The 10,725-nt window shown below is 42.9% G+C and overlaps 1 protein-coding gene across 15 annotated transcripts in view; it reads left to right on the forward strand.

Annotated features, from left to right (window-relative positions):
- Positions 1 to 1,563: 1,563 nt before the first annotated feature.
- Positions 1,564 to 10,725, forward strand: part of lrba (LPS-responsive vesicle trafficking, beach and anchor containing) — a 462,623-nt gene continuing 453,461 nt past the window's right edge. For all 15 annotated transcript variants that reach the window (XM_079552680.1, XM_079552675.1, XM_079552684.1 and 12 more), the window contains exon 1: positions 1,564 to 2,449. In XM_079552680.1, the coding sequence (XP_079408806.1) occupies positions 2,270 to 2,449 (180 nt within the window). In that variant the 5' untranslated portion in view covers positions 1,564 to 2,269. The remainder of the gene's footprint in view (positions 2,450 to 10,725) is intronic.

A 10,725-nucleotide genomic window follows, 5' to 3' on the forward strand; every position in this document is an offset into this window, starting at 1 on the left:
TCAGTGTAAGGAACTGTGCTGATAACAGACACAGCCGGTCTCTGGGTGATTCTGCTGCTTCCATGACTGCGTGTCCCTCAGGGTTCAGCGCCATTCTGCAGTGAGGTCAGTGGTACTTGTGATGCAGCTGCGTCTGTGGCAACACTGCTGCTCAGTCTCCCCTGTAACACATATATACAATAAAGCTTAATATTGTGATTACATTAAGCCTATATTGCACACGTCATGAGTAACTGATGAAAAAAGGTTTGCAAAGCACCACTGTCACATTGTCATAATGTTAGTGCATCATCATTTCTGGGGGATGCAGGCATCTGTCGTCCTCTTAATTTAAGCCTTGTTTATTTTTCATTGGCTGTTTGACAAAAAAATGTATCTTGATGTTTACTGAGGTAGATAATAAGATATAACTATAGGCTTAAAATACTGTCAAAATGACACATCTGTCAAGACTTCTATTTCAGAACCAACCATTAAAATCCGCAGGGTACTCCCTATTCGTGTTTTACTGTTGTGATCTGCTAACCACCTTTAGACACACATGAAGAATTGTTTTTGTTTGTTTTTGTTACAAGTAGTATTACAGTATTGCATAATTAAAGACTATGCACGTTTTATATAACATTTTATAAACAAAATAAATAAATAAATAGCTAAGTAGCATACTTAAAGTAAAACTTGGAAAATTAGAATATCGTTAAAAAGTGCATTCATTTCTGTTATTCAACTTAAACTGTGAAACTAATATAGACTCATTACATGCAAAATGAGATATAGCCTTTATTTGTTATGATTTTGATTATTAAAGCCCAGCTTGTAAAACCCAAATTAAAAATCTCATAAAATTAGAATATTTTATGACTGTAACCATAATCATCAAAATTATAATAAACAAAAGCTTGACATATTATGTCACTTTGCATGTAATGAGTCAATATCATATATTAGTTTCATATTTCAAGTTGAATTAAGAAATAAATCAACTTTTGAACGATATTCTAATTTTCCGAGTTTCACCAGTACATCCTGCCCTACAGTAAGGCTCGTTCATGTAGGCTTTAACTGGGCTATATCAGTGGTTCCCAACCTTTATTGTCTTGTGTACCTAAAATTCTCCCAAGGCAACACATTTTACTGTAAAATATAGCTTTTCCTATATAAAAAAAAAAGTTGAATTTCCCCCATTTTTCAATCTGAAATAGTTTCAAGTACCCCCTGCTAGGTCTTCGAGTACCCCCAGGGGTCCCCGTACCCCTGGTTGGGAAACACCGGGCTCCATCATATCCAACATTTCCTAATGGTAATACTTGGCAAGTAACATGGTTTTAAAAGCCTGTTGTGAAACTTCAGTATTAAGCAAGCTAACGCAGACAACTCCATAAACTACTAGAGTCAGACCAGAGCCGCTTGTTTCGACAGCAGCCTGAGCAGCAGCCCCGTAGAGCAGCCCCGTGTGGATTGCGAGAATACCACATAGAATAACCACCTGAGCGCGACACACCTGCCATTGAGCTCCACAGACCCAGGCTGCCCACTGCGCATGCGCCGCTCACTCAAGGGCTCCACTGTCATGGCGCTGACGAGCTGAAGCTACCGGGGTTAAATCAGGAAGAGAATGCGGCGCAGCTGGCTTTATGTGGACATCTGAGCGCGCTGTGGACTTCCCAGAGGAGGACGGGGGATAACGCTATTGTTTGTTGACTTTCCCTGACGAAATAGGCTCCTCGCGGACTTGTCCTCCTGCAGTTTGGGAGTTTTGCGTCTGCCTTGGAGAGCTCTACCTGTCAGGAGTCAGCACAGCAGCGTCGAAAGCAACTTCACTCTCTATGCACACAGTCCGCGCTCCTGCTGCTGCTCAACACTCTCCTCTCGCCGTATCCTCGTTTGCCTTTTGACCGCGCTCAGGAGGAGAGGTTAAGGGCAAGCGGATCGACTCTTCGCTCTCCCCGGAGCGCGCAGTTCTTGGTGGCTTTTTGGAGGCATTAATCCATCCGTCTCGTATCAAGTTACGGACGGACAAGCGAGGGGGAAAAGGAGTTCACTGTGCACTTGCTGTGACATTTCCATTGTCAACAGCTAGCAATTTGTCTTTGGCTACTTTTGCTTGTGATTAAGTGTTTGAATGGGGAGGGAAACGGCGTGCTTGCGTGCCTGTCAACCGCGCATCTGAAGGAGAGGAGAGCCCACTGAACTCCTCCGACATTCGAGGTGAACAGGTGCCTTACCTGTGGCCGCCACCTGTCTGTCCGTGTCTCTCTTTTGACTAGCCATGGCCAGCGCAGAGGCAGCAGCGGGCTCAGGGGATGGCGGTGGACAGGACGAGAGGACCATGGCTCTGAACCCGGGAGTGCCCATCAGGGGGATACGGATGAAATTCGCCGTGCTGGCCGGACTGGTGGAAGTGAAAGAAGTTTCCAACCGGGACATTGTGGAGACCGCGTTCAACCTGGTAAGCTGATTATGGGAGGCTCAGGACAGGAGATGTAGGCCTGACATGGCACTGTCATAGCCACTGTTAGTGACTGCTTTGAAAAGTAATGTATTAGCCGAGAAGAAACCCTTCTATGAAGTGCATGGGACAGTTTGGGAAGTTCATGTATTACTTTGTATTGACTATTAACCATAGTTTTACACAAGTGAAGTGGCAATTTTATGAAAAGTTTTTTTCATTTTTATCTTAATATATGTGACGTAAGCCGAGGGAAAGTTCATAAATAGCCTGACTTGCTTATTTCTTGTTGGTGTATTGAAATTCTACCTCTTACTATGTCCTTTCCTGTTCCAGAGACTCACAAATGAAGTCAAATCATTTAATTTGCAAAAGTATCTATAACTAGTATATATTATTAACATTATTAATAGTGTGCCAAGAGCTTGCAATCCAAATTTCTATGTCAGACGGCCTTGTTATAACATATTTATTATTCCTATCACTTTCAGTTGTTTTAGAAAAGTGTAATTATTGAAACGTATGCAGGCTTACTAGGCTATAAGTAACTTACCTGACAGAAACCGATAACTCATTACAAAATACTGACTGCCTCCTTTTAGAACCACAGGTTAGTAAACCTTTTCCCGACCGACTAAAATCATAATCTAGCTGTTTCTGTGCTCTGCCAGTTGACGGCTATGACCCGAGTTCACTGGTTTGCTGTACCTGCCTGAGACGGAATGAATGAATGAAAAGCAGGAAGTACAGGGTTTGGTGTAAGGTGCACGAGGACTCCGGGGGAGGAGAGCGAGAGGGAGGTGAAGGTGGGACCTACAGAACTGCTTTGTCACTGTGGCAACACAATGGAGTCCTTTTTGGAAGTGGGAGCTTCATCTTCCATGTCTGTAGGCACAATAGTCCCAGCCCCAACCCCCACTGTTGTTGGGTCATGTGTACCATACATACCCTGTCTCAAACATTCGCATTTACAAGAATGATTGTATCTATTGCATTCATTTAGATAAGGACACCGAAACTACCGACCGGCAACGCAAAACAGTCCCAGACTTTGAATGAGTAGGAGTCAAAAATTGCAATTTGAATGGCTGCCATGAGTTAGGCAATAGACAGTACACCATCCTTTGCAAACAAGAGCATATTTGATCTCTGTGTAGGGTCATATCACGTTTAAAACCAGCTAACCCTGTTGTTTAGTTCCACAAACTTGTTCTGAAATGCATGTTATTTATGCATTATAGCTTAGTTCATTATTTTAGTCTGTTGGTCTGATGCTATCACGCTAACCCTAACCCCAAACCTAACCCTTAAATCACAAATACAGTACAATCTGATAGCCATCTTTCCAGAATAATGCATCCCTTATTTATAGTCTGATATATTTCATTCATTTTTTTCAAAGTATGAAGTATAGATTAATTAATCAAGACTTAACTGTGCCAAAATAGACTTAAATTGGACTAAATTATGTGGACTGGATGTACAGCATGTCAAAACCAGTAAAAAGCATAATTTAAATGCATTACCAGACCATAGAATAAACCCTCTCTATAAAATGAATGACAGGCGATCCTTAGTTACACCTGAAGAAGCACCTGTGCCACTTGTCAGTCTGTCCCACAAATGTGCCCTTGGAGAAGCCCATTTCTCAATTGGGGGTTTATCTATTCGACTCTGAAAGCTTTCGGTCTATTTATTCAACAACTCCCAACTCTTTTTTTTTTTTTTTCGTTATTGCTAATTTTCAAATCCCAGCAGTAATTCCCACTGACTGACACCCGCATAATTGGAGCCATGGATTTGGGTGACGATCGCCGCACATAGTGACTGGCAGTGGGTTTGACAGACAGCGTCCCTGAGCCAGCCCTGGTTTAGCATGTTCCCTGTGCTTCCAAGGGAGAGGGGAGAGAGAGAGAGAGAGAGATGGCGTCATGCGTTTTATACTAGACCGGCCATAGCTTCCCCTGAACTGGCTCTCCGTCCATCTGCTCACCTTGCAAGATTTGTTTTATTGCATCTGCAGCATCATTCTTTTCCCCCCCAAGGCATTCGCTGTATATTTCACCTCCTGTGTTAAGTAATGCGATTTAGGCTGTGATAATGCCTAACAAATTAAGTTATAAGCGTGAAATGGCTTAAAAGAATAGGCCACCGTTTTTACATACTGAGATATGTTCTTACCTTAGCTTTGACGAGTTCTTTAGGACCTGTCTGATCTTCACCCGTGCCTTCAGTCACGTAAACACAGTGCAGACGGCGTTAGCATTTAGCCTCTCCCTCTCTCCTCTATAGCTCCAAAACAGGTCAAGATAGAAGCTACCAAGCTCTTCCACGTTTTCCCTATTTAAATATGGTTACGTGAAGTGTTCCACTACAAAGTATAATTACACAAAATTAAACAATGTGGATTTTCTAAGCGGATAAAAGGGGGAACTATATTGTAAGGCGTAATAATACCAGGAGTAATTTGGCATCCGCACAGTAAAGTGAAGATTACTGCGCGGATTTCGAACTACTCCTGGTATTATTACGCCTTACAATATAGTTCCCCCTTTTATCCGCTTAGAAAATCCACATTGTTTAATTTTGTGTAATTATATTTTGTAGTGTAACACTTCACGTAACCATATTTAAATAGGGAAAACATGGAAGAGCTTTGTAGCTTCTATCTTGACCTGTTTTGGAGCTATAGTGGAGAGAGGGAGAGGCTAAATGCTAACGCCGTCTGCGCTGTGTTTAAGTGATTGAAGGCACGGGGGAAGATCAGACAGCTCCTATAGAACTCGTCTAAGGTATGAACATATCTCAGTATGTAAAAACGGTGGCCTATTCCTTTAAGAAAAGGCTTGCTGTGTGCTTGTCACTTTCTAATAGCAGAATAATGGCGCTGTATTTTACGAAGTTCCATAGAGTTGAGCAAGCGTGTGATGCAAGCGACGTAGCCTACTGTTGTGTTTGTAGTGACGGGACCATTGGGAGATGGGGATAAAAATGCATCTACACAAGTGATGTAATGTTTTGTCAGTGATGTAATGGCGTATATTTGTTTAGGTCTTAGTGGAACTGTTGGTATCCAAGCGTATAACGTGATTTTACCGATTGCCAACGCAGAAGTCAGAGCCTAAATCAGCACAGTGTTGTCCTGGGCCGAGTTCACTCCTCAGCACAGTCTCACCCTGAGCTCCCGGCAACGACATGCATTTAATTAACTCGCGTAAACAATCGGGATGTGCGGGAGGGATCGTGAGAGTTAGAAGCGCGTTTGTGCCGCTGCGGCTAAGAGTTTGTGCTCCCCTCAACTTTTGCGGGTTTGAAAGATGAGATGATTCAGGTAGAACAGCTTTAAACCTCTTCACCCCCGCCTTAACCAAGCACATTTTCTCCAGTTTTACCCATATCGAAAAGCTTCTCGACCGGGGCTTACAGCCTCCAGGCCAGGGTAGTGCCTCATTTGAAAGCTAAGACCTACAAAACTCTTTTCTTTGCTTTGCATTTTTTATTATGTTAATGTCACATTTTGTTGTATTTTCACATTTTTTTTGCGCTTTTTTCAAGAAGCTTTAGATTTGGTTGAAGCCAAACTGAAGAAAATGTGCTCGGTTCAGGTGGAGGTGATGAGGATTAATGTGAATGAAATCAGTTTTCTGACATGAAATCGTCTGTACCATAATGACATCATTTCTATCCATATGGTGTTTCTCACATAAGCATTGTACCCACATTTACCTGAGATAAGCGCCATGTTTTATCCTCAGGAACTGTGTCAATAGGTTTCTGTGTGCCTCAAATTACCAAGTCCAATGGTCGCTTGCACTTGTCGCCGCTCTGCCTGTCTGCTTATGTGAACGTGTGTGTCTGTGTGTGTCTGCCCGCCGGCGCCTGGTAAATGTTTGACTCCCTTCACCATTGAGTCAGTGGTTAACTTTGCGAGGCATGTAACCTGCTCGCTCTCAAGTTGAATTGCACCAAATCTCGCCGCCCACTCTCACAGGAAGCCGCTAGAACGCCCATGTGTCTGCAAACCTTGATGCCATGTTGACGTTCACCTCCTTTGAGCCAGATATTTGATGTAACCGGGACTGGACTAATTAGGAAGGGAAAAAAATGTAGTTTTTCTGATAAGTAGCAGCGCTAAAGGATCGCTTATAGTACATTAAGTCTAATATTGATCTAGAGACATGATTGTTTAGCTCTAAAAGGCCGTGTTAACAATGGGGCCCTTCTTTTAACCCACTTCATTGTTCCTCTGAGAGCTGGTCTGCATTAGGAAAGACAATGGCTAATAAAAGTGAATTTCTGTAGCGATAGTGAGCCTCGAATCTCTCCCCGAAGTGTCCTATTACTGATAGTATTGCTGAGCGTAGTGTGCCAGACTTTTGCCAGGCTCCGGGAAGCTGACATGAGAGATGGCCGCGCTTGTGTCGTGGAATGCAATTTAGGATATACCTGACGACAAGGTGAGAGAGCTGGAGAACAGAGGTACATCTGTAGGGCTGTTCAATTAAAGCCCTTGTACACGATTTCCTCCCCCCCTTGTTTCCAAACCTCGACAGAGTGAGTGAAGTTTTAGCCAAACGCAGACTCAACTTTTCTATCACATTCCTTGCATCCCGTAGGTATGAGTTTATAAGCATGTTTCACATCTTTAAAAAAGTAATCCCTGTTGTTTTCCCGCCTCGCATCACTAGAGGCACCATGGCTTCGAAGACTAAACGCTAACTTTTCCCGGCAAAAGCAGAGTTGAGCTTAGCACCTCCCCCTCACTGTGCACCTGGCCACACCCCTCACACCGGCCTCCACACCAAGTAAACAGGAGCCACAAATGAAGTGTTAATCTCAAACACAGGGATTATGAAGGAGTTTACAAACAATAATTAGCCATCCAGTTCAGAGTGGCTGATATTCTGATGAAACGTGCATGTTCCTTGGCTTCATAGGGGGAGCTGTCAGGTTATTTTTGTCTCTGCACGACGTCTAAAAATGCGGCTGCTTTGAATAAGGATTATTTAGCAGTATATTTGACCTTATCGCAGACTAATACTCTCTTTTTAAACGGCCATAATCTGACATGCATGTGATGAGGACTGGAACGTTTGCAGACACACAGAGCGTGGCTTCGATTGTGACGAATATAAAGCGGCGCCAGGAGAAAGTGACGGCTTCTTGTTCCCTCCCCGGGCCCAGTGCTGTGTCCCCTCGCTCCGTAACAAAGAGCCTTCTAATCTGACACATGAACGAAACCTTATCTCCCCTCTGTATTATCGGCCGGATCAGCCCGATTCCACGCTCACACCTTCTCCCTTCTGCGGCTGTGGTCTAAATAAAAACACAAATGTCCTACAGGGTTTTGGTATTTTTCAGCGTCACCACTCGTCCTGACTTGACCCTTTAAGCCAGGGGTCCTCAAACTATGGTCCGTGGGCCGGATCTGGTCCGCGAGATGATTTCATCCGGCCCCTGATTTGTAGAGAACAAATCCCTGAGTATGCCAAAAAAAAAAAGTACGTCTCTAGCCCATTCCTGATTTTATTTTTTAACTAAATAACCAGTATACTCATTCCAGCCACTAGAGGGCAACTTAAATAAAGAAGAATTCCACACGTTTCCAGCAGGGCCACTGACATAAGCGATCAGAATATAACCAACACATTATAGCCACGTGTGAAATGAAGCTTACCACCACCGAGTGTGGAGTGAATGAAAAATGACTACAGTACTTTGAGAAATTTGTGACACAGGCTTGTAAAGCACAATACAAGTGTAAGCCATTACTGTGGTCACATTACGCAATGATGTTTATTTGAAAACAAAAAGAAATGGAATACATGTGGTATTTAAAATTAAAACAAAATGTGAAAACTTGATTCCTATTTTTGCAAACCACTACAGCTAAACAAATATGTGCCTGGAATCAAGTGTTGATCTTGTGGATAGAGTAGTGGGGATGACTGTGGCACTGCAAGGCAAATAATCTCTACTTCACAATGAGGCCTGGGTTATACAATTCTATGTTATAGCCAACCCGGCCCGGCCCCCCATCACGGTAAGGAACGACAATGTGGCCCCCAGAGCAAAAAAGTTTGAGGACTCCTGCTTTAAGCCTTTGACAAAACAATAAAACTAATTTCCGAGACAATGATTCTAGTGTTTTGGCATCTCACCTGTAGGGTTTGTTTTGCTGCACGCATCAGATAGGGCTGCTGTTTGTTGACACATTGTTTGTTTGAAAAGGTAGATCTGACCAGAACCCCAGTCTCGAACAAAGAAATTAGTAGCACATTCATTTAAATTCAGAAAATTCCCCACCCTCCCCCCATGCTTTTGAAACTTTGTCTTAACAGTGTAAGTGTATGGACATTTGGTAGAAGTTTTTAATTCATTGAAAAAAAATAGATTAATAAAAAAAGTGAAATTAAATAAAAATGAAAAAGACCCATTAGTAGTAGCTTGTAGCCGTCGTCCTGTAATTTGGATGATTTTTGTTCAAATATATGAGTAACAATGATTAAAAGACCATAGTGTCTGTATCCAGTGAACACAAAGTAAGAGTTTCTCTAATATACTGTATCAAATTTGATGATGTCACGCATAGGTTCACAGTCTAAACTCCTTTATTTCCTCTGTGACCCTCTGAAATCTGTTAGCTGGATGTGCTGCCTCATCCTTTCTTTGTCCCTAGTGTTGGCTACAGTGTCACTGCCACTGGGAGAGCCAGAGATATTTCCTGACCTACATCGGCGGGGCTATTGTTTCAACTATAAACAACAATCGCTCACATGGGCATTTCTGCTGGCTCCGTGGCACAACGTTAGGACCGCAGGCTAACTTAGTGAGAAATGGATGCGAGCTTTAACAGGCTTTCAGAAAAAACGTACAGTTGGTGAATATGGTGAAAACGACCTGTTAGATATTAGTATTGTCGAATAAAAGGACCTGATTTTGCATATTTTACCTTTGTCTGGTTAAAATAAAATAAATATTGAAATTTGACTTGGTGATATATCAAAACATCATCTCTGACTAGTAGCAGATAATTTTTAACTTTTCTGCAATGGCATAAGATCCAGTGTTCCAGTGATCCAGCTCCCTGACCCACTCTTTCACACTGTGAGCCCGATGAATCCTGGCATTGTCCTCTTGAAATACGCCCGCACCATCAGGGATAAGAAATCCACTGATGGAATAACCTGGTCATTCAGGATGCTCCGGTAGAAAGCTGATCTGAGCCTTTGGGCAGAACCTAGAGCTGGCAAACTACAGCAACCCTAAACCAATCAGCGGGGGGCAGGCGGTTTTTTACTGTCGATGTGTTTTTGGTCATTTACCGCCGATTGGAGAGACGCTCTTTCTGCACGGGATGGGTTTGATTTTGCGGATACAGCCAGTGCTTTGAGTTAATATTTAAGTGTCATCCTCCTTTGTGAGTTGAATACTGCCCTGGTTCAAACCTTTGCGGCTTAAATGCCTTCCCTGTGTGCATGCTTCCTATTGCAGCCTCTTTTTGTGTAAGCCTGTGTGAGTGGTGTCGCTAATGACTTTGGCGTAGCATTAGCGCAGTTTCCTCAACAAGCCATTAGCTGGACTGTTCTGGTAAAATCGCTGCATTTCCCTTTTGATTTACTGAACAGGCTGAACCAGCACGATAACTCAAGCACTTATTAACTGTAAATAGTAAATTACTAATCATTCTCAAACGTATAAGGTTGTTTGCACTGAACGGGAAGAATCATTAACCTTTTGCCTCATTCCTCTACCCTCTGTTGGATGTGTAATGATATGCTAATGGTTCCTGTCGGCTCGCCAACTTTAGGCGCTGGCTGTTGTTGACACATGAAAACTTTGGAGTTGGGGTTTGTTGCTAAACAATGAAACACACTGAAGTTAGCATGTTCTTTGACAGTGAGCAGCTCATCTCTTGACATTTTGCGCAGTGTGTCATCTCTCTGAGGGAAGGTCACCTCAGAGAGATGACCTCTATGTTCTGTGCTCTGCTTTTGTATTGCAGTGTTTGTATCGAAGGTCCAGGGCTATCCACTGTGTAATTGGTAGACCTATACTTCTTGATAGGTTTAGTTGGATTATCATGATTGACTTGTAGCTTGCTATAGTGAGCTTGTGACCTTGAGTTTGCCTTCCTTCCTCTACTGTGTGCCCCACACGCTGCTCTTATGTGCTGCACTGAAGCCATGACCGTCCTGACTGCACTATGTGGCAGTGTGATGCATTAGTAGTTCTCATTACTGATGTGCCACTATAATCCCACAAAAGGCCATTCT

Source organism: Gobius niger (assembly GCF_951799975.1).
Source record: "Gobius niger genome assembly, chromosome: 3".
Taxonomy (NCBI): domain Eukaryota; kingdom Metazoa; phylum Chordata; class Actinopteri; order Gobiiformes; family Gobiidae; genus Gobius; species Gobius niger.